The sequence below is a fragment of the Sorex araneus genome, chromosome 3 (assembly GCF_027595985.1).
Source record: "Sorex araneus isolate mSorAra2 chromosome 3, mSorAra2.pri, whole genome shotgun sequence".
Classification (NCBI taxonomy): Eukaryota; Metazoa; Chordata; class Mammalia; order Eulipotyphla; family Soricidae; genus Sorex; species Sorex araneus.
The window spans coordinates 114,244,836-114,266,539 of record NC_073304.1 but is presented as its reverse complement, the minus strand read 5'-3'; the positions used below and the strand labels follow the sequence as shown (position 1 = coordinate 114,266,539).

At 46.9% G+C, this 21,704-nt stretch overlaps 1 protein-coding gene across 21 annotated transcripts in view; it reads right to left on the bottom strand.

The window, feature by feature from the left end:
* The window catches only part of KCNMA1 (potassium calcium-activated channel subfamily M alpha 1), a 767,652-nt gene that overhangs the window by 252,394 nt on the left and 493,554 nt on the right, over positions 1–21,704 (bottom strand). For all 21 annotated transcript variants that reach the window (XM_055131433.1, XM_055131423.1, XM_055131426.1 and 18 more), the window contains 2 exons: positions 20,219–20,310; positions 1,832–1,942 (listed from right to left, as the gene is read on the bottom strand). In XM_055131433.1, coding sequence (XP_054987408.1) covers positions 1,832–1,942; positions 20,219–20,310 — 203 coding nt within the window. The remainder of the gene's footprint in view (positions 1–1,831; positions 1,943–20,218; positions 20,311–21,704) is intronic.

Here is a 21,704-nt window from a genome sequence, read left to right as displayed (position 1 = left end):
ATACTTCGGTGCCAGTGACTGGGAATCCAGGTTGGCCTAACATTAGTAAGTTCTGAGTAATAATAAGCATGTTTTTGAGTGTTTACTCTGTGGCAGACACCATTTGAAGCTCTTGACAAGTACTAACTCACTCAAACCTCAAAACACCCCTAGAGGAAGGTATGTTATTAACCCAGAGCTCCGAGAGGTTAATTAACTGGGCCATCTACTATGCTGCTGACACTGACCGATGCTGGGGCCACAGAGGTGAATCCTGGCCGATGAAGCATTAGCAATCAGCTTGTTGATTCAGACTAAAGCAGCTGCCTGTGAGAATCTGCCAGTCCTCCAGATTCAGCACAAGTTGTGCTTCTTTCAGGAAGCCTTCCCTGGTAATGCAGGAAGTCACTCTCTCTTCAATAGACCATACTATTCTGCTACTCAATTAAACTGGCTCTACCTGTTCATACAGAATCAATCATTTTTATCTATAAATGGGCAACTAGTATAAGGGCAGAATCTGTGGGCTATTCTTCTTTAAAAAGCTATTCCTGTGCCCATGGCCTGGTTAATCTTTGAAGAGACTGGATAAGTCAGAGTAGGAAGGATAGTTGGTGCTCAAACACCATGGTTGATTTGGTGTTCCTTGAACTAATTCGCAAAGAGGCTGTACAGAATGGAGCTTGTCAAAGCTCAAGGGACTCAGTGCAGGCTGGGTCTATGGAAGTCATCATCATCATGGGCTCTGTCCCATGGCAACTTGTGGCCTCAGATCATATCATAGTGGTCCTGTCTCTACAAAAGAGGGTAATGTCCCCTGCCAACACGCTGGACCCTCTTAACTCTCCATCCCTGTTTCAGATCGCCTTTCACCAGAAAGAGGATTGGAAAAAGCTTGAAATCTTAACAAAGTGAGGAAGCCAATAGCTTCCACTGATATAACAGGATCGAGGTCCTAAATTGATGACACAGCTAAATATGTTTCTTCCTTTGTGATAGGAGATACCTTTTTTTTTTAAAAAAATGGAATCACCGTGAAAAACAGTTACAAAGCTGTCCATGGTCGGGTTTCAGTCACACAATGTTCCAATACCCATCCCTCCACCAGCACACATTTCCCACCACCAGTGTTCCCAGTTTCCCTTCTGCCATCCTCTCCCCTGAGCACTTACTGCATACCTGACTCTGTTCTGGATACTTTGCATAGACTGTTGCTTTTCATCCTCACAACTTTATAAAGCGGAGATGAAAACCATTGTGATCTCCCTCATTTTATGTATATAGACAATGAAGTCTAGGAAGTTTATCACATAAATTGTTCATTCAGTCATTGTAGGAGTTAGGATTCAGACTGAATACTCTGAGCATATACTTTTAGCTCCTCTGTGGGTTAGGTGAGGAATACAGCACGTGTCCCGTACCAGAGTTATCCTCATTTGCTCATGGCCATTATCATGATTCTTATTGCTGCTTATGCTTCTCTCTTGCTCAGTTAAGATGCTCCCCCACCATACACACCTTGTAGCTATATGACTGCACCAGATCACTCCACATCAGACCATGTGGACACACCTGGTTCTCAGAGGTACAAACTACAAAAATGACTTTGACCACAGAAGTTCTGGGGCTATTTGCTAGAATCACCTCCACAGAAGGAGCTTATTCTCATCATGAAACTAATAAGTAGCTTCCCTTGCTATTGATTCCATAGCATTATTGAGACCAGTAAGAATCCTGGCAGATTCGACATGGTCTCACCTCCCAATGCTGCCCCACATCCCTAATTCTTACAGATTCCCCCAGGGGTGCCTAGTTGGGTTATGGGTCTCAAACATAGCAAGGGGGGTCTTACTTGTGAAGAAAGACAATCTCCACATTGACATCATCCCGGTCCTTGTGCAGAAAGTCCTTCAGGAAGTTGGAAACACTCTCCAGGGTGATGTGTCCACAGACCACAATGTGCCTAAATGGGAGAGACCAGTTAGAGGGAGTTGGCACAGCCAAGACCCAGGATCCCACCCCTGGCAAGACAGGGAAGCTGCAGTTACAGTGAAGCGCCCACCTTCCCCCAGACCCTTGCAAGCCCAGCTCCCATCCCCAGAGGCCACAGGCAAAGCAGCAGTGCTGGCAGGTGCTCAGAGACTCCTTGACAGAATACGTGTGTAGCTTCTCACCTGAGGCTGCACAAAATCCTATTAAAAGCCCAACCGTTTGGCCAAGTGGTTTTATGCATTTAACAATAAGTGACATTATGCTTGCGTTTAAATGCCGCATTATCAAGTCCCTTGCAGATTCATATCTCCTCCTTTCTGCCCACAAAGCGTCCTCTCGAGAGATTTACCGAATGAGTCTTGGTTTATGACATAGAGCTTATCAGGTAATGAGATAACAAATCTTGCTGAAACGATGATTTTGTGTGTAAGAAAGCGGACTTTTATCAGAGTGGCTAATGTGCGCCTTGACACATTATGGGCTTGGCTGGCCATAAGCAGTAAAAAGGAAATTTTGCATTTTTCCACCATAACTCCTCTGACAATGGGGGCAGGTAACACTTTACAGTAAGTGAGCATTACTCAGGGCTAAATGGGAATGAGACGCCTATGGAATCGAAGCCAGTGTGCCAGTGGTCTGTCCCAGCTGCTTTCTGAAAGTGCCCAGGATGGCCATCAGACACAGAACTGAGTTGAAGATGGGAAGTAGCCAGGAAAAGGTTGAAGCTGGGCTTGGTTATCTTGATTCAGGTGCAGGGAAAGTCTTGGGGGTGGGGGGGTGACTTAGATCAGGGCACCCTTGAGCTGAACCCCTCTTCTAGAGCTGCTGGAACATCCTGGGCTCCTGAGAACATCTGATTGTGCCACTGGACTCTCAGTGGCCAATTAAATTCACTCTATGATGCCCACTAAGATCAAGCACTTGAGTGCATGACATAGCCCCAAGGACAACAGCTGGGGTCTGATCGTGGAGGTGAAGTTTACAGGCTTATAAGAAAGAGACTGGCAGGAAGGCCTCATTTAGATCCCTCTGCCCTCAGGAGGGCGGAGAGTGGCAGAGGCTGAGTCACTGGTTGGGTTCAGAGGCATGGGCAGGTGGCAGATGTAAAGTATGGTCATTTCGTGGGAAAAATTTAGAATGGCCAGGTCCGCTGTACTCCCTAATTGCGCTGGGCACATTCCAAGAAGGCAGAAAGCTCATTGGCTGGAGGCAGGCCCTAATCGGAGGCAATGATGATTGCTTATGCAGTGTTCCATTAGCTGCCATTACAAGAGCCTGCCCTTTCGTGGTAATTTGGTGCTTGACTAAGTATGTGAGAATAATGTCGTAAACTCATTGGTGAAAGGATAATGATGCAGAACAAAGAGTAAATCAATAATCCACACACTGCAGTTAATAATATTGCCATTATGAGCTGTTATTGTTACGGTGCTGCATTTAGCGTGGGGCAAGCAGAGGCCAGCTTGGGGAGGCAAGATTGTCCATGGGCTCTTGCAACAGCAATGTCTGAACATGGTCATCTTGCTCTCTGGCCAGTCCCTGTTAAATGGAGGGAAGTCCCTTGGCCACTCATGTTCAGATTTCATGCCTAAAACCCATAAGACTGAGTCTCTCTTGGAACAGACTGTGTGGCAGAATCCATGCAGTAAACTGGACACTTGGATTATGTACATTTTATGGTTTACTGAGATTAAAATGTTTCTTGTGGTACTCAGGCCTTTACGTGGACAAAAAATATGTTGCTGCAAATGAATCTGCACATTTAGAGTCAGATTTTAGATTGCAAATTTGTCTCAGGTGAACAGAAAGGGACTAAGAAGCAGGACTTCGTACCTGTTTTAACTCTGCCACCGAAAGAAATGGGGTGACTTGGGGCCATTCTAGAACTTTCTGCCCACACAATCCTACAATCAAGAAGAAGGCCAAGATGGATCCAACTGAATGACACCCAACCCCCACAGGATAGACGTGGCTGAGTTCTTTCTGTCCCATGGTTCTGAAAGGAAGTCGAATTTGATGTCCAGCATGTGCCTCTAGGTGAGATATTTCCTAGATGAGGAAGCTGAGAAGTTAAGACCTCCTGCAACCTCCTGCACAGGCCTTGCATAGCACAACTTCTATACCAGCAGGAGCTGGTTATTATTCAGGGCTGGACTCAAATCAATGATAGGTTGGGGAACTGCCTGAACATTCATCCTTCCTATCCTGTATGCAAAGAACTGAATGAACAGCTGCCAGCTTTCCCTCTTCCGCTTCCGAAGTCATTCATCTCCAGGACAGATGTGTGAGAAGTGGAAGAGAAAGAGATGAGTTCACCCCTTTCACCCCTGAATCAAAGGCTCAGCCAGCTGATTTATTCAGCCTTGGAAAGAGTCAGGGTTCTTTTCGTTGAAAATGTGCTGGGTACATATAAAATATATTCCAATGCAATCAATATTATCCCTTAAGCCTTTAATTAGCTTTCACTTCTCTTAAGAAGTAGACAAATGCTGGCAGGAGAGAGGAGGAAAAAAAAAGGATTGACTTTTCTCATTTGGTGCTAGCTGTCCAATACCATTCTAGACAATTGAAAATATATATCTTTTAGCTACAGCATGATTTCTGGGGTGGAGAGCCGTCTTTATCAAAAGGGAAGAAAAAAATCTTCCTTCAACATAATTGGTATTTTTGCTCAGAAAGGCGAGATTGATTGAAAGCAGATTGCCTTTTTGCCCAAGGAGAGTTATTAGGTACATTATCATGGCAACCTTGGAGAACCCATATTGTTCCAATCTGTCCTATATCTGATCTGAAGATTTACGGCTTCCCCCCTTCGTGCCAATAATCATTTCCCTCCATTTTGTTTTCCATACAGTGAAAGCTATCAAGGAGCCCACATATTGAAAATGTTTGAATGCAGTTAGGATTGATGGATGGGGAGAAGCTGACTCTCTAACTCAGCATCTGCATGAGGGTATCAGCTCCTCCCAGCCCACATCTAGGGCAGTGAATGTGCTCCCTCCAGGAGCACAGGGATAGAGCATCAAAGGCAAAATTTTTTTTCCCGTAAACATTTGTAGGACTTTTGAAAATCTAGTGGCAGCAGTTTTGAAAAGAATATTATTAGGAGACAAGAAGCCTCATTTCTTGCATCTGCAATGACTGAAAATAAAGTTCAAAATGCTCTAACATGGAGAACAGGGGCCCTCTTTAGCAGCAGAGCAATGGCTGTTCATGATACATGATTTGTAGAATGCCAATAATACTCTATTCCAAAATTTTATCTGTTGGGTCCCATGACAACTACAAATCCATGTGAGGTTCATACTTTGAGAGCCCCATGTTCATACAGCACAGAAAAACTAAATGGTTTAAGGCAAAGTACCAATTTAGCATTTCACAAGTACCAGGTCAGATTCTATGAGAAGCAGAAGAAGACACTTGATTAGGGAGGTTTCCTGGAGAATTTGTTTAATTAGAGAATATATATGAGGGGGCAATAGTGTATGCATTTATGAAATAGGAAGATTCATGGCTATCTTCAGTAAATCAGTATAGGACAGATTTAATATGCTCTATGATCCCTACAAGTTTCACCCAATCCTTAAGAAATCTGTGTTCCTAGGGGCTGGAGCGATAGCACAGTGGGTAGGGCATTTTCCTTGCATGCGGCCAACCTGGGTTCGGTTCGATTCCCAGCATCCCATATGGTCCCATGAGCACCGCCAGGGGTAATTCCTGAGTGCAGATCCAAGAGTGACCCCTGTGCATCGCCAGGTGTGACCCAAAAAGCAAAAAAAAAAAAAAAAGAAATCTGTGTTCCTACCTACCGCCTTCATCTTTTCAGAAAGCCTCTCTGACCCTCAATTTCCTCAGTTACTATAAGTCATATAGCAAGAGATTTGCCCAAATGAATCCTAAGATGTAGATGATGAAATGAGAGAGAAGAGGCTTGTGTATTTCAACTTATGCTCCTTCATGTCAGGTAGGGCATGGACACCAAGAGGTTCTCTGGGACACAAAGAGAAGTGGAGGGGGAGACCTCATAGGAGTGTCAATGGACTAGAAAAGAGGTTCCATCTGGGCACAAAGGAGGACAGAGATAAACCTAAGACATGACACTGTTGGGTCAGATGCTGCCAATCTGGATTCAATCCCCAGCATTCACACGACTCCTAAGGCCCACTAGGAGTGAACCCTGAGTGCAGAGCCAGTAAGCCATTGAGCACAGCCAGATGTGACCCAGAAACAAAAACCCAAAAAGTCAAAGACATGACAGTATTTCAGCATCACTAGATTATGTACCTGGTGGACAAATCAGAGGCCTCAAGCCAGAGCTGAGTGACTGGAGTAACTAACCCACCTGGTAAACTAATGCCATGCAATTTGGCAAATAGAAGGGCTGAAAATGGCACAAACATATTTTACACAACAAGGATAATCTCAAAGATTCACTTACAATGGGAACATTGTGCTAGGAAGGGTAGTTCAAGCTGTTGTCACCTCTGGCTCTGGGGGGGTTGAACATTTTTAGATGACTGGCAATCTTAATGATTGATTTCTAAGAGGTCCTGGCCACCCTATTTGTGAAGATGGTCAACAAACTCAAATTAATTACAGGCAGACTCTTTGCTCTTCAAAATTCTGTCCAGTTCTGTGAATATCTCCTTCTTGGGATAAATGTTAATGCTTGAGTGCAAAAATTCATCTCACATGCTTGAAGAAGCATTTTCTTTTCTCTTATTTTTAGTTTTGGGGCCACACCTGACTGCACTCAGGGCTCACCTCTCCTGGATTTCTGCTCAGGGATCACTCTTGGCAAGGCCCTGAGACCATATGGATACCTGGGATCAAACCCAGGTTGGCCATATGCAAGGCAGGTGCCCCACCCAGTACACTATCACTTCAGGCTCCTGAGAAAGAATTTGCAAGGACAAAATTATAGTAGATGGCATTCTGTGGAAAATACTTACTCCTCCCTCCTGGCAAGCATGCCTAGTTGGGGTGAGGGTCCATAAACAAAGTGTGGGAATCCTGGGAGTATTCCAGAATCCAAGTCATCAAATGGTTGAGTTTGGCTCACTCAATAAATTTTTTAAAAATTCTTGAAAGCCAGAGAGACAGCTCAGAAGGAGGAGCGCAGGTTTGAAGGTGGGAGGCCTAGGTTTCATCTCTGACACTGCATGGCTCCCTGTCACTGCTGGGAACAACCCCCAAACACTGCTGTGAGTAACCCTCCAATTTGTTTAATAGTAGAATGCTTGCCTACCATAACTATTAGATCTCACCAGCACACCGCAAATTGCTTATTTCATGGATACTATGTATATTGATGGTCTTCTTCCATTCTTAACCTACCTACCTTTAGGATGAAACCCGTGACTTTCTCCTCTGTTCCTTTAATCTCCTAAGGATATTCCAGGGCACCCAGAATGAGCCAGCTGAGTTGGAAGCCCACCTTCAGAGCTCATTTCTGAAAACAACCTAGGAGCCCTGGCCTATGACTGGTGGTATAAGAGGAGGAGGAAGAGAAGGAAAGGAGGAGGGAGAGAGGAAGAGAAGGAGGGAGAGGGGAAAGAGAAGAGGGAGATGGGAAGTGAAGAAGGAGGACAGAAGGGGAAGAGAGAGAAGGAGAGGGGAGGAGAGAGTGGGAGGGGAGGAGGGAGAGGAGATGGGAGAGGAGGGAGGAGGAAAAGAAGTAGGGAGAGGGGTAGGGAAGGGGGGAAGGGGAGCAGGGAGAGGGGAAGGGGAAGAGGGAGGGGGAGGGGACCTGAAAGAAGGGGAGGGAAGAAGGGAGGGGCAGAGTAGGAGGGAGGGGAGCAGGGATGGGGGAAGGGGAAGAGGGAGGGGTAGCGGAGTAGGGAGAAGGAGAGGGAAGGAAGCAAGGGGAAGGGAGCAGGGAGGGGGAAGGGGAGCAGGGAGAGGGGAGGGGAGGAGGGAGGGGAATAGGAAGAAGGAGGGAGAGGGGAGCAGGGAGGGGGTGAGAATGGGAGCAGGGACAGAGGGAGGGGAGCAGGGACAGAGGGAGGGCTGGAGGGAGGGGGTGCCACACAGAGATTTTCAAGACTCTAGGGAATGAGGCACCTAGAGATTCACTGAGGCTGAATGCAGTGAGGGTGGAAATCTACACACTCTTGAAAGGTCTCAGAGAGTTTTTCTGCGATTTGGTGACCTTTGAAAAGGTGACCTTTGAAAATGGAGAAACTGACACAGGGCAGAGATAATTCCTTCCCACATGCAGGTACATGCCCCACACAACAAGCACCTGGCCCTGCTGATTGAGCGTCACTGCAAGTGTCCCCCAGACCTCCTGAACGTTGCTTGGGAGCACCCTCACAGACCTACCAGTAACAAAGCATGGGCAGACCTGCCCCTCGGTGTGATGCCACACAAACACAGAACCTGCTTGCTGGTGCCATGGGGAGGTTGGGTGGGGACGCAGACTGGGTTCTGGGGGACCTGGGGCCTGTCACTCTAGACCAGAGGCCCAGACAGGCCGTCTGATGCATCTTCCCACAGGGCCCAACTCTCTGCTACACCCTGGCTCACACCATCACCAAGTCTTGTCTAGACGTCTGCAATCACTTCCTAATTCAGTTCCCTATTTGCTCTCCCCCAACCCCTGCAAGAAGCTAAAGAGAGAAGACTGAGGCTAATCTGACAGCCTCAGGTCCCCAAAGGGCAGGGAGGTCTTAGATCTCTTTAGCAGAGCTTTTTCTCTAGCAAGACAATGTAAAACACACAGCTCTGGGCTGTTTATTTTTAAAGATACTATATCCATTTTTACTGGAACAAGTATAAAGAACTTAAAAAACCCATAGCTATCCTGTCACAATAAATCATCCTGAGTAAATTGAAAATCCTATACAGCTTTCCCTGAATACATTGTGCTCACTTTGTCAAAGAGGTAGATGAAATGTGGCATATATTGATCTAGATGTCTCTGTAAAACTATAATATTTATATCAAATACATATGCTGGGATCTCTTCTGTCTTTCTGCTGAGCCTTCTAATCATGCTTTCCTGCTCCCCCTTCCCCCTCTCCCAACAACTCCTCCACTGGTAGCCTCTGATGCGATGGGAATGAATTTTGAGGAGTATTTGTTAGAGAAATCAGCAGCATGTTATCATACCGAAAGCAGGAGTGGGATGGGGTAGGGATGGCGAGCTGCAAGACATTTTGTAATCACACCGTGGCCAGGACCAAGAATTTGCCCAGGTCTTCCTGGGTTGAACTTCAACTATTAAGAATCCATATAACTCCCCCACATTTTCCCATTTGTAAGGTGAGACTGAGAAAGAGTCGGGGCTTTCTACCCTACTTCATCCTGTAAGAAACTATACAACTATAGTTTCATGATTCTGTGTCTGGTCAGCCAGGCTAGGGGGCTTAGGACATCAAAGGCTGAGTGAAAGCAGAAACCTGAATCCAAGTTCTACTCTTTTATTAATGTTATTTGGAGTGTGGGCTACACCCAGTGGTGCTCAGGGCTATTCCTGGCTCTGTGCTCAGGAATGACCCCATATGTAATGCCAGGGATCAAACAAGAGGTCAGTTGCATATGATGCTCCTTAGTTCCTGCATATCTTTCCACCCCACCAACTGAAGCTGTACAGTTTGTCAAATCAAGGAAATGTAAAGCAAAGCAAGGTCCACGCTAAGCACTGGAGACCAGGCTCTGCTCAGCTCTGCCTCACCAGCACCTGGATCCAGACACCTGACATTCACTGACCATGGAAAGTTATGCTCACACAGTAACTAAAATTGGTGTAGATGGTGGTACTGACTTTTGGGGGGGGACAGGGAGGGGTGTAAGCATCCTCCTGATGGTGCTCAGGGTTTACTTCTGGCTCAGCACTTAGGAATGACTCCTGGCAGGGTTCAGGGAACCATATGCAGTGTCAGGGATGACATCTGGGTGGGGCTGATGCAAGACAAGTGTCCTTCTGGCAGGACAACCTCTGAAGCCGAGGCCTCAACTCTTTAAAAGCATTCTGGTTGCTTTGTGATGTGGCTTTGGATCCTAAACTTCAGGGAGACTGTGACTTAAGTCTTCACTTAAGGCACATGGCCCAACTGCCCAAAAGGAAGAAGGCTAATCCAGTTCCTGCCTTCCTGCTCCCATCTACACTCAAGGGTCCAGCCCAAAGAACTGACTTTCAAGCAGAGAAATCAGATTAACCACAAAAAGTGAATTTCAGGCTATGCAGACCCTTTTGCACACAGCCCCAACTTGCTGGACTGTCAAGAACAATCTATTGGTTAATGGACCAGTTGGCAAAGCATATTTGGCTTGGACCCCTTATGTTACCATAGTGTGTAAGAAACTGGACAAAGGGTGTCAACGCAAGCCCATTAGATCGTTGACTGATTTGGTTGCCAGGATCTACTTACTGCTTGTTTTACATTTCAGAGAACACTGCATGAAGAAAAGGGCAAAAAGGGAACATGAAACAGTTGTGATTGTTATTGGCCACACACCCCCAGATTCTGGCTACAACCATTTCCTGTTCAAGGAAAAGCACAAAAGCAAGCCCACTAAAAACATGGGGAGCACAGAGATAAGGCAATTCCCTACTGTGGCCCCATCTCATGCTTTGTAATTACAAAGGAAGGAAATGTCTTCTCCCTCCTAGTGAGGGAGGGAATAAAGTAATCATTTTATCCAGCTGGCAAAGAGTGGCTCAGGAGGGGATGGGCTGTGTTGCCATTTCCCTAAATGGGGCAGAAGGTTCAGTAAAAAAGAGACCCGCAGGGCAGCAAAGGCACCGCAGTCTTGCACATTCCCAAGGTCAAAGGGCAAATGACAGGTCACCACAGAGAATTCTGGAATGCCCTGACCAGACCAGAACTTTCTGTACAAAAGAGGTACTTCTTACGTGCAGATAGTGACCCCAGCCACCCCAGAGGGGTCTCGTGATTCTCAGCAGGCAGCATCTGCTCCCCGGGCCAGGAAGGTAAGAAAACTCAGGTTCTAGGGTTTGCTGAGTTAGAAAAGATACAGAGGGCTTGTGTGGGGACAGAAAGGAGTGGGAGTCCGGAGACTGCTGCAGTCCTCACCCCCTTCTTGAGTCTCTGCACCCCTTTTCCACCCCATTAGATCCAGATGGGGGTTTTTGGTACAGAGAACACTCTGCTATTACTTTCACCCTAAACTCTCTCAATGGATTGATACAACAGTGTGAATTAGCAAATACATTTAGGAGCCTCTGAAATAATTATAGTCTTCACAAATGCTATGCTTTTGTGATTTTACTGAAAAAAAAAAAAAAACTTCTGCCAAACGTGCATTTCACTAGAACACTTCTTCATGATCCAGTATCTGTGTAACTACTGCTGGCTTCTTAGATGGCTCTGATAGGGCACAGTCCCAGGCAAGTGCTAGCAGAGCAAGAATCATCATTTCTTCTTCCTCAAATAACCACTGCACCTTGTAGGGCACATGGCAGAGGCTGAAGTCATTATTGACAAGTCAGAGGAGGGGGCAGGTTCTTAAATTTGTTGTCTTTGAGGCATTTGCGTTTTCTTCTGTTTTTGTTTGTGGGTCACACCCAGCAGTTCTCAGGGCTTATTATGCCTCTGTGCTCAGGAATCCCTCCTGATGGGGTTCTTGGAGGACCACTCAGGGGATTAAATGCAGATTGGATGCTTGCAGGGCAAGTGCCTTTCCCTATGTACTATCCCTCAGCCTAAGGTACTCATTGACATTGGTGACTAAGGTAAACCAATTTCTCCCAGATGTCTGCATGCACATATCTCTCAACATTCTCCATGAGTTCTTAGAAGGCATGAAAAGTGAAAAGATGCTTTGACTGGGTTGGTATCTACATGAGGAACATTTCCTGTGGTTCTGAGGGTAGAATCAAGCTATTATTCTACAGTTCACTACTACATGTGGAGAGCTTGAGAGCTACAGATTTTTTTCATGACTTTTCATACTGCATCAGTCTCAACAGATCTGCAGGTCAAGGAGATGCTGGCATTGGCTAGTTAGAAAGTTTCTTGGTTGGTTTTCAATGTCTGATGACAGGACTAGGGGGGTGAACCCCAAATCTAAAAGGCACTGCTTTGCATAGCTCTGGAAAGACTTAGTTCAGAATGAATGACAGAGCAGAGAGACAGAAAACACAATGCAAGTTAGTCTCAGATGGCTGCCTTTGTCCTCTAAATTCTGATTCCACCCAGCAAAGGCCTAGCCAATCACAGACGAGGCTAAACAGAAAGAATCCTCAGGGATTATAATTAGTCATATTTGTAATTCTGGGGTGTGTGGTTTCTTTAATGGAAGAGAGAATATTGAGAGCAAAAGTCTAAGCTTGAATATGACTTATATTTGTAGGTACATAGTTCATCTCCCACCTGTATTTCTATTCTTGTTTTCTGAACAATAGCTGGAACATTTTGATAAGTGTGTGAAAGGGAAAAGAGACAGCAGCAAAGTGAGGTGGGAGACAGCGAGACTCTGTTCCATTAGCATGATCAGGAAACTGACTTAATATTCATCCAAGTCTCTTTAAATAGAGCTTCAAGTTTGAGAGGAGCTAGAGAAGTGACTGTAAGCATCCCAAACAGATGCAGAGATCTGCTTCCACACCACCAATACTGCCCTCCCTGAAAAGGAAGACCTGGCACATTCTACCAGATAACACAGCATCTAATGACACTTGCCTTTGGTATCTGCCCCTCGGAACTGCACTTCAGAAGTAGTCAATGGGTCAGTTTTACAAAGCATTGGGGGCAATCTCAGTTTTGTTCCTCCCTCCCCCAAATGTTTAATGCTAATCAAAGCAGAATGCCTAATCAGCTCAAGATGGTCTGTCAACTCGAATTATCTGTTTGTCTCCCTATTTACTGTATCTGTCTGTCTACAGTTCTTCATATCTTTGTGAAGATCAGTTATTGGGGTCTGTGTTTCCTTCTGACTGGAATCGCTACCAGATGATCCTTCCTAGTGATATGTTGATGATTTGCTAATTTATGGCTTTTAAAATCCAGGAATCTGAAGACATTGATGGGAGTCTGGGCTGGGGCTTGTACGGGCCCCGCCACGCGAAGGCTAACAGGCCAAGACCAACTTGTGGTGGGGAAGACTGAGACACGCAGCACCACAGTCCCACATCAAGCATGGTGATGTCTGAGAGACAGCAACCGTGAATGAAGTCTCATGGGGCACATCCCTCAGAGGGGCTCACCTCGCCTCATATATCCACCTCACGGGCTGTGGAAAAAGAAGGCAAAGTGGTGCCTGAGCCATCTGTAAGCAGGAAGGAAGAGGGCTGTGGCCTCAGTCCAGCACCACACCCTCAGAGAACCACTTCTCCTCAGAACTAGGCTGGGCCCTCTCAGGAAGGGCAGCCTGGGAATGGCTACAGAGGAAGACTGTCACCTCAGGGAAATAAGGGGACACAGAAATGAGCCCTGAGTCTGAGCTTACTTTGTTGGCCAGATAATAGACTGTGCCGCCACAGACAGACTGGGCACTGGCAGGGGTGTGGAGAGCTCCGCTACCTGCAGGGATGGCACCTCACAGTCCAAGTTCACGAGTGGGAGCCATGAAGGTGAAGACATGGCCCAAGATGCTTCACTTTCCTAGTGATGGTGGGGGTGGTTGGGGGTCAAAAGAGGGGCAGTCAGTCTTTGTACAGCAATAATCCATGCTCTCCCATCACTGATGATTTAAAATTCTAATTCTTTAAAAGAAAAGGGTCTAGAACCAGAGAAACTGAAAGCTGAGTGAAATTTCATGTGGACACAAGACAGTCAAGAATGAGGCAACTGGCCTTGGAAAGGGCAGGGGGACAGAGAGAACATCAATGGCCGAGCGGATATCCAGCACGTTCGGGGCTCTTGGCTGGGTGTGCGGAACCTCTTGCTCACCCCACACCCAGCCAGCTCTGCCGGGGGTGGGTCCACACCATCAGATTTGATCATTGAAGGGTCAGGCCAGGTAGAGTGTCCTTCATAGCGGATGGTCCCAGCAATGTCCCTGTCTCTATTAGCATCACTGGTAGTGACACTTAGTTTTTTAAAAGGACAGAAGAAGGCAAAGAGGGAGGAGAGAGGTAAGAAGAGAGGAAGAGAGAGAGGATGAAAGGAGGGATGGAGGAGGAAAGGCGGGAGTGAGAGGGGAAGGAAGTTGAAGAGGCTGTTTCTGAAGAAGGAACCAGGGACAAGAGCCAGGATGCCCTCTCTTCATCAGGGATGGGCACTGCTCTGCAAGGAGGAAGACCTATGGTTTGTACAAGGGAGTCAAGACCCAGAACCTTAATTCTGGGGCCACACCACCCAGCATGTTCAGGGGGCTATTCCCATCCTTGCTCCAGGCTCAGTAAGGATTCAACCCAGGCCTCCCCCTTGCAAAGCAGGTACTTATAAAAGCCTGTTGGGCTATTACACAATTTGAACTTTAAATCTCAAAGAATTCAGTTCCCCCATGCTAGTGGGTGAAATTGCTGAACAATCTGAAACATCCCCTCCTCTGAAGTGTCACTTCTGGGGGCATCTGAATGAAGCCTTTTTTGGCTTTATAACAGATTCTTAAGTTTTGCTTCTGCAATTTCATTTTTGCAGCACTGTCATCCCATTGTTCATCGATTTGCTCGAGCGGGCACCAGTAACATCTCCATTGTGAGACTTGTTGTTACTGTTTTTAGCATATTGAATACACCACGAGTAGATTTCCAGGCTCTGCTGTATGGGTGGGATAATCTTAGTAGCTTGCCAGGCTTTTCGAGAGGGATGAGGAATCGAACCTGGGTCTGCCTCATGCAAGGCAAATACCCTACCCGCTGTGCTATCGCTCCAGTCCATACTATTGCTCCAGTCCATGCATCAAAATTCATATTTGGCAATTTTTAGCTGCCACCTTTTTCCTGGGCTGTATCCTCTTGCCTACCAAGCTCAGCACCCACAGAGGCAAGCACAGAGATGCTCAGGACAGTCTGGGTCTGAATGAATGAACAGAGGCCAGGGACGGGTGGTGAGGCTGATGCCTGTGTTCCCAGGGCTCTCAATCTTGACATTTTGTTCTAAATTATGGAGTATCTTTAAGATATGATGCTCTTGGTTAAAGCAAATAATATATAAAGCTAGTTTCTTTCCCCCCTTCTCCCCAAGGATAAGAATGATACCACTCTCGCTACCTCTGGCTTTAAGACTCCTTCTTGAAACAACAAGGCCACACCTGTGTTGAAGACAGAATATTCTACCTCCCTCCAGACTCCGGAGAGTTAATCTTCTGACACCAAAAATATGATACGAACCCAGAGAGTGTACTTTGCAGATCTTTCCAGAAAGGGATCTGCTTCTCCTGTTCTCACTGACAGGTCTCTGAACTGTACTGCAGACAGACCCATGAGGGTGGGAGATAATGAGGTGGGAGGGAGAGGGTGGTACTGTCTGCGAGGGCAGAGACTGTGCTCTCTAAATAGGAGCTGGCTCTGCCCACGAGGGAGGCCAAGACTGGCGGGTAACCTCAATCTACCGCGATGAGTTACCTAGGAAATAAACACTCCAGAAAAGATGGAGCCAAGAAAAGGTTAAAATTATTGAAATCTAAGCAGAAGGCACTCATTTCACTGAGGCAATACCCAAACTAGCCATCCCCGAAAGCCCTTCATTGCTACGGGTCCAAGAGGCAAATGTGTTTTGTAGTCAAACCCAATGAGAAAAGTTCAGGGAGAAATGGTTTTATCCTTCCCACTTCTCATCCCTGGAGTGAGAATCCTTAGAGGCCAGAGGCAAGCAGAAAGAGGAAGCAGGCCCAGCAGGGGTACTGGCTCTCAGAGACGCCCACAGCATCCTGGCACCACTTATGGCCAGACATACATGAAGAAAGCAACACAGTACAATCAATCACGTCAGAGCTGAGAGAGATCAGGAATGGCAGCATGGCTCAGGGGAGCAGAGAATCCCAAACTCGAATTCCAGACTGGCCTCTTACTAGTTGTGTGCTGTCAGGCAAGCCTGCCAATCTCTCTCCTCCCATCACCTCCACTGCTGCAAATGGAGAGGATGGAAATGTCTCCCACATGAAGGCGAGGAATAACGAGCAAGCAAGGTGTGTGCGGATCATTACGGGCGGGAAGGCAGTGCCACTATCAAAGGAGGGCTGTCTTCACTCCTCATTCTGGAAGTATGAGCTACTCTACATACTCTACGCTGACTGACCATAAGTGGTGCCTGCGGGCATCTCTGTAGGGAATTCAAAGAGAAGCCAAAGATGCCAGTTTCACCCATGTTTTCTGGACTACCCTTCTTCCCGCCAGCAGAAGGGAGTGGGCAGCTTCATGCAGCTGGGTCCTCCTTCTCTCCAAGTGTGTCACACTCACTGTCCTGCCCTTGCTCTTTCCTCCATCCCTTTGACTCCCTTTGTCCCCTAGCATTCAGGATCCCATCACACCTGCTCCCAGACCCCTGACATGGTATCTCCTCACCTGGGCGACTTGGGAGCCTGCCCTGGGAAAGAAAAAGGTTTGGAAGGCTCGCAGCCTGGCTGCTCCCAACCAGGGGGTGTAACAGATGGACTCTGCTTGGGGGCCCATTATTTCCTATGGCCGTTGGCCATGTGACCTCAGACTATGATCTTGTCAGTTCTCATAAACTAGCCAGGAGTGGGCAGGGTCACAAGTAGCAAATAGCACTCTGGGGGAAATGGCAGGAACTGTGTGAGGAAGAAGGTCAAGCTGGGATCCCAAAGGCCAAGGGAGCCTCACCTCTTGCTCCCCCACCTCTGAGCAGCTCTGGCCTTACGGGAGGGAAAGAAGGTCTGTGGACAGGCCTTGGGAACAAGACTTGGTGACTCCATACTTCCGAGAATCTAATGGTCCTCAGTTCTTCAATCAAAGAAACTGACTGCCTTGGCCTTCGTTAGATGCTTGACAGTTAATACCTAAGGTCCTATCCTTGAAACCCTGTTGATTCCAGCCCCCACTCCAGTGCATCTTAATAAGGTGAATTACATAACACCTGATCCACACACTGGTCCTCACATCTTCAATGGGTGCTGTGAGAGGTCAGGAGGGAATATATGTGGGAAATCCCACATGCCAATGTGGGGTGCTGGTGGGGGTAGCTGCTTTATGCCAAACATGTAGAGAGTGAGATGCCAATGAAGTCTTAATTCTCCTCAATATCCTGAAATTGGGGACTACATATCCCAAACCCTGAACTTCTCTGCCTCCCCTTAATTTTTATAATTTAAGTAATCTTTGGATTTCAACACAGTTCTGGGAAATGAGTTACCTCAAGTCCTCTGACAGGTTAATGCATAGTTGGGGGAGTTATCCTGAGTGAAAAATGCACACATAAATAAATCCCTTAACTATGGAGATGTTTTAGTTACTTTGTGGCAGCCACCGGATTAGATGTGAGAGAGAAGAGTGTGTACATGCCCATGAGTACGACGCACATTATTTATGCCCTACACAAAAACACAGGGCGCAGTCTGCTATTTTAAGAGCCTGAATTCTATCTTTCAACAAAGTTTAGCTGCTTTCCTTTTGCAAATGCATTTAATTTTATCTGGAAACTTTCTGACGTTAGAAATAGAACAACTGTAGTTTCTCATTATGTTTGCTGCCAGAATCCATGCTTGGTTGCTCAACTAAAGACCTTATACTGCTAATTACTACCACATGCCCATATCCCAAGCGAAGGAAAACTTATTGATTCTGACAGTCCATTCTCTCAACACTGAATTCCAAATGAAAACTCAAATTTTGGCCAAACATAACATTTCATCAATCTTGTTCTACTGACTGGAAAAAACAACATCAAACAAAGGGTGCTAATGGCCCCCTATTACTGCTCCTTTCCCAAGCTTATGTTTTCTGATGAAAGATCTAAGTGACCAAAGGGCTTCTTTAAACTACTTAGTAATTAGCTTTTGAACCAGGCAACAATGTGTAAAGTAAAGGGAACAGTCCCAGCGCCTACGACAGTCCTACCCTGGGTCCGAGGGGTCCCAGACACTGGAGACTCAGAAAGCACATGAAAAACAAAGTGTGCATCTTCCTGAAGAGTGAAAACAAAACAGAGGGAGGAGAGAGAGAGATAGATGCTGAGAGATCCTCCTGGAGGGTGACAGGGATGGAGAAATAGCAAAGACTGGGAGTGGTGTAGCATGCGCATCGGCCCACAGGGGTGTGCATGGCCCCAGCAAAGAGATGATCAGATGAGTCCAGGCATCAGGCAAGGAGTCTCACTGGGACAATTGTCCCTCAAAGCCACCGGGCCACCCACAATGGATAAGAGAAACTATTGTAAGAAAAAAAAAACTTTTTTGTTTAACCTAAGGTGAGAATCAAGAAACATTTTCAGCATGGACTTCAGGACAATTGATTTTATTGATGTCTTGAGGGGTAAGGCTGAGAGGTGCTGCAGGCTGAGAGAGCAGGCTGAGGGCCAGAATGAGCACCCATCCCGCCAGTGCCTTCTGCCTCATGGTGACCTGTCCACACCTTAAAGGCAAAACAAATGGAGGAGCTGTTGGCCTCTGGGTGTGGAATATGCAGCCAATGAGGATCTCCAGACTTATCTGGCCTTTTGGATCCAACCAATGGCCCAGAAATCAGAACAGCTTGGATCTGATCTCATCCAGGGCTGCTGAGATAATAGGAGGAAGAGGGCGCCATAACAGGGAGGTGGAGGAAGGGGCGGCCCCACAGGAAGCAGGCCAACTGTCTCCTCGCGTGCGCGCCCCTCATTCCTGCCCAGGGAAACTGGTTCCTGTGGGCAGCTGAAGGGAACTAGCCTTGTTTCCCACCTCCTCATTTCCCAAGCCGTGGCCTGGACACCTGCGCTCAGGGCACACTGGAACTGTGTATAAGAAGAGGCCTTTGCTGGTAGCCAGCTGGCCAGAAGGGAGGAGGCCATGGGGAGAAAGGCTGGTCCTGATTTTATTCTCTCTTAATAAACAGGTTCTTAAAGAGATAATTTGAAAATCCGTGTGTGTGTGTGAGTGTGTGTGTGTGTGTGTGTGTGTGCGCGTGTGTGTATGGGGGGAGAAGTGGAGCTTATGAAAGGTCTGGTCTCCTGAGAGGAAGTTCCATGACCTGCAAAGCAGGTAGATGAGGAAAGCTTGCCGTACCTCGCTCTGGAGTGGCACAGAGGGAACAAATATTTGAGCTCTAGATGGAAGACAGGCTCCTCCTGCTCACAGGGCTTGGACCTCACAACAAAATCCTAGCCAGGAGCAAGAGAAAATGCTTTTTTTAAATAAAGGGGAGCAGGCTATAGCCTCCTCAGAACTCCCTCTCCTCGAGGCACTGTGGGGATAAAGGCCAGTGAGGTGAGGCCCAGCCGCGGAAATCAAATGTCTGACTGATAAAGGAGCACTGGAATGGAGACCTTAAGACACACTGAAACAGTCACCAAGAAGGAAACATTCTCCCAGTGTGGAGAGCAGACACAGACTCTTCCAGAAGATGGTAACATGGTAATTCTGGCATGCCTCAACATGGCAGAAACACAGTAGTCCTTGTGTGTCCCCAAAATTCATGAGGCCCTTGGAGGCCAAGTTCAGTGTCCCCCAGCTGAAGACAATGGGTTCTAAGGTGGCCACAAAACCTTCCAAGAAGCAAAGTGACCTTGATCTAGATCCTGTCTATCCAGGCTCTCTGCTACATTTGGATGGCATGATGGCACGTAGTAGTGATTACAACCCGCCCTCACCCCTGGACGGCCCCACAGTCAGCGGAGAAACCAGAATGCCAGCAGCGCCTGAAGCAGACGGTGTGGAGGGAACAAGCTGGTGAAGGGGCAACTTGTGAAAGATGGCCCCACCATCTCTGCACCATAAATGTCCTTTTGTGAAAAACTCCAGCATGCTTCTCGGAAAGACAGTTGGGGAAGACACCATTGGTCTCCTCCTTCTCTCTAGGCTGGGAGCAGAGTGACTCAACGGTCCATGAGTGACAGGCTCCTGGAATCACACCCCACGCAGAGCCACAGGAGGTGACCTGCCCCTCACAGAAGCACCTCAGTGGGGACAGGGGAGAGGCGGGGCCAGCTGTCCCCACCAGAGGGGCTCTGGCAAGTCACTCAATCACGTCTTTCCTGCTGCAGACGACTTACTTTCTGCCTCCATGTTTGTTAAAAGTCCCGCCGAATTTATTCCGATTCAGGATGAGAGCAGCGATTTCGGGCACGTAGCGAGCAAACATTGCCTACATGCATGAAACAAAGAAACAAGAGCAAAAAAAAAAAAATGGCATGCAGAGAGGATTCTACTGCGGCAGAGGCAGCAAGACCTCGGGCATACTTACTTTCTTCCACTAACCGCACTATAGGAGCCCCCGTATTTCTTGCGGTTTCCTATTAACTCTATGATTTCAGGGACGTAGCTGGCAAACATGGCCTGAGGAGAAGATAGGAGACAGAAGAGAGACTAAAAAGACAGCCAAAGAAAGGGGATGGCCTGTCCGGGCAAGGGTGCTAAGATCTGAGAACACAAAAGGGTCAGGGCTGAAGGTTTCTATCAGTTCGTTGGATTACTGGATTTAAAAAATAAGGGCTGAAATAAAGGTGGGGGCGGGGGAGAACACTGCTGAAAACAAATAGGACCACGCACCAGCCAACCTAGACAACTAACAGTAACAGTCACAGCTGGGAAAGTAATAAGGGAGACAGGAATAAATCAGTTGACATCCAGGTCTTCTACTTGACAAGGAGGAGGGAAATGGAGGCATGCTGGGGAAACGCATGTAACACGCACATGAACACACACATGCACACAGCACACTGTTGAAGGAAGATCTTTTTCACTAAAATCAAAGGAATCATCAGTGCCTTCAGGAGTAATTATAGGCAAGTGCCCAAAGAAAATTACATACATATATGTACATATATGTGTGTATGTATACATACATACATATATACATACATATATATACATATAAACTTTCTATTTTAAAAAATCATCAAAATATCCAAGGGATATTCAGAAAAAAATCAGGAATCACATGGGAAGAAAGAAGAGCAGGGAGGAACACGAATCTGCCATGTTTTGTCCAACAAACATTGAGCTTGTGGCTACAGGGGCCCCGGAGGTGCTCCCAGCACGCTTGCTGGGTGTACACTGACACAGGATGCTCACATACATTTCATAATGTATGGTATGCCAGATGCATACTGAACAGACAGACTTATGCATGGCATAAACCTGTGTGCAGTGTACATGGGGGAAAGCTGTGTGGGAATTAGGAGTTTAACCACTGACACTCCAGCACAGCAAAAAAATAAAAATAAAAAATTTAACCTCAAATGGAGAATGCCTTTGAAAGACAAAATGCAGCAACCACCAACGTGTTGCTAAAAATCCCTTTTGGACATAAAGATCAGAACCACCATCATGATCGGTCTGCATGAACCAGAAAGGCAAAGAGCAAAGTTTTCTGTTTGGGGAAGGAGGAAGAAAGGTAGCTCCTATGTCTTTGCATGCCGAATGAGGCCGGTTGTTGCAGAAACCACACTCCATCCATGTGGTCAGAGCCACTGAACCAGGCCATTCCCCCATGTGGGCACCCAACTAAAGAGGGCGAGCCCCAGCCACAGCGTTTGTTGGAAGTTTGGGGAGGATCTCCATGGGGGCAGGGGAGTTCTTGAAACCGCAAACTATTGATTACGGAGAGCATTCAGTGGGTCAGGCGAAATAACTAACTGTCCTATGGAATATCAGGACTGAATCAGATCCCAAAGGAACATTTCCCCTTAGTAAGTGTCTCATTCTCATAAGACCACCGCTGGGTGTGG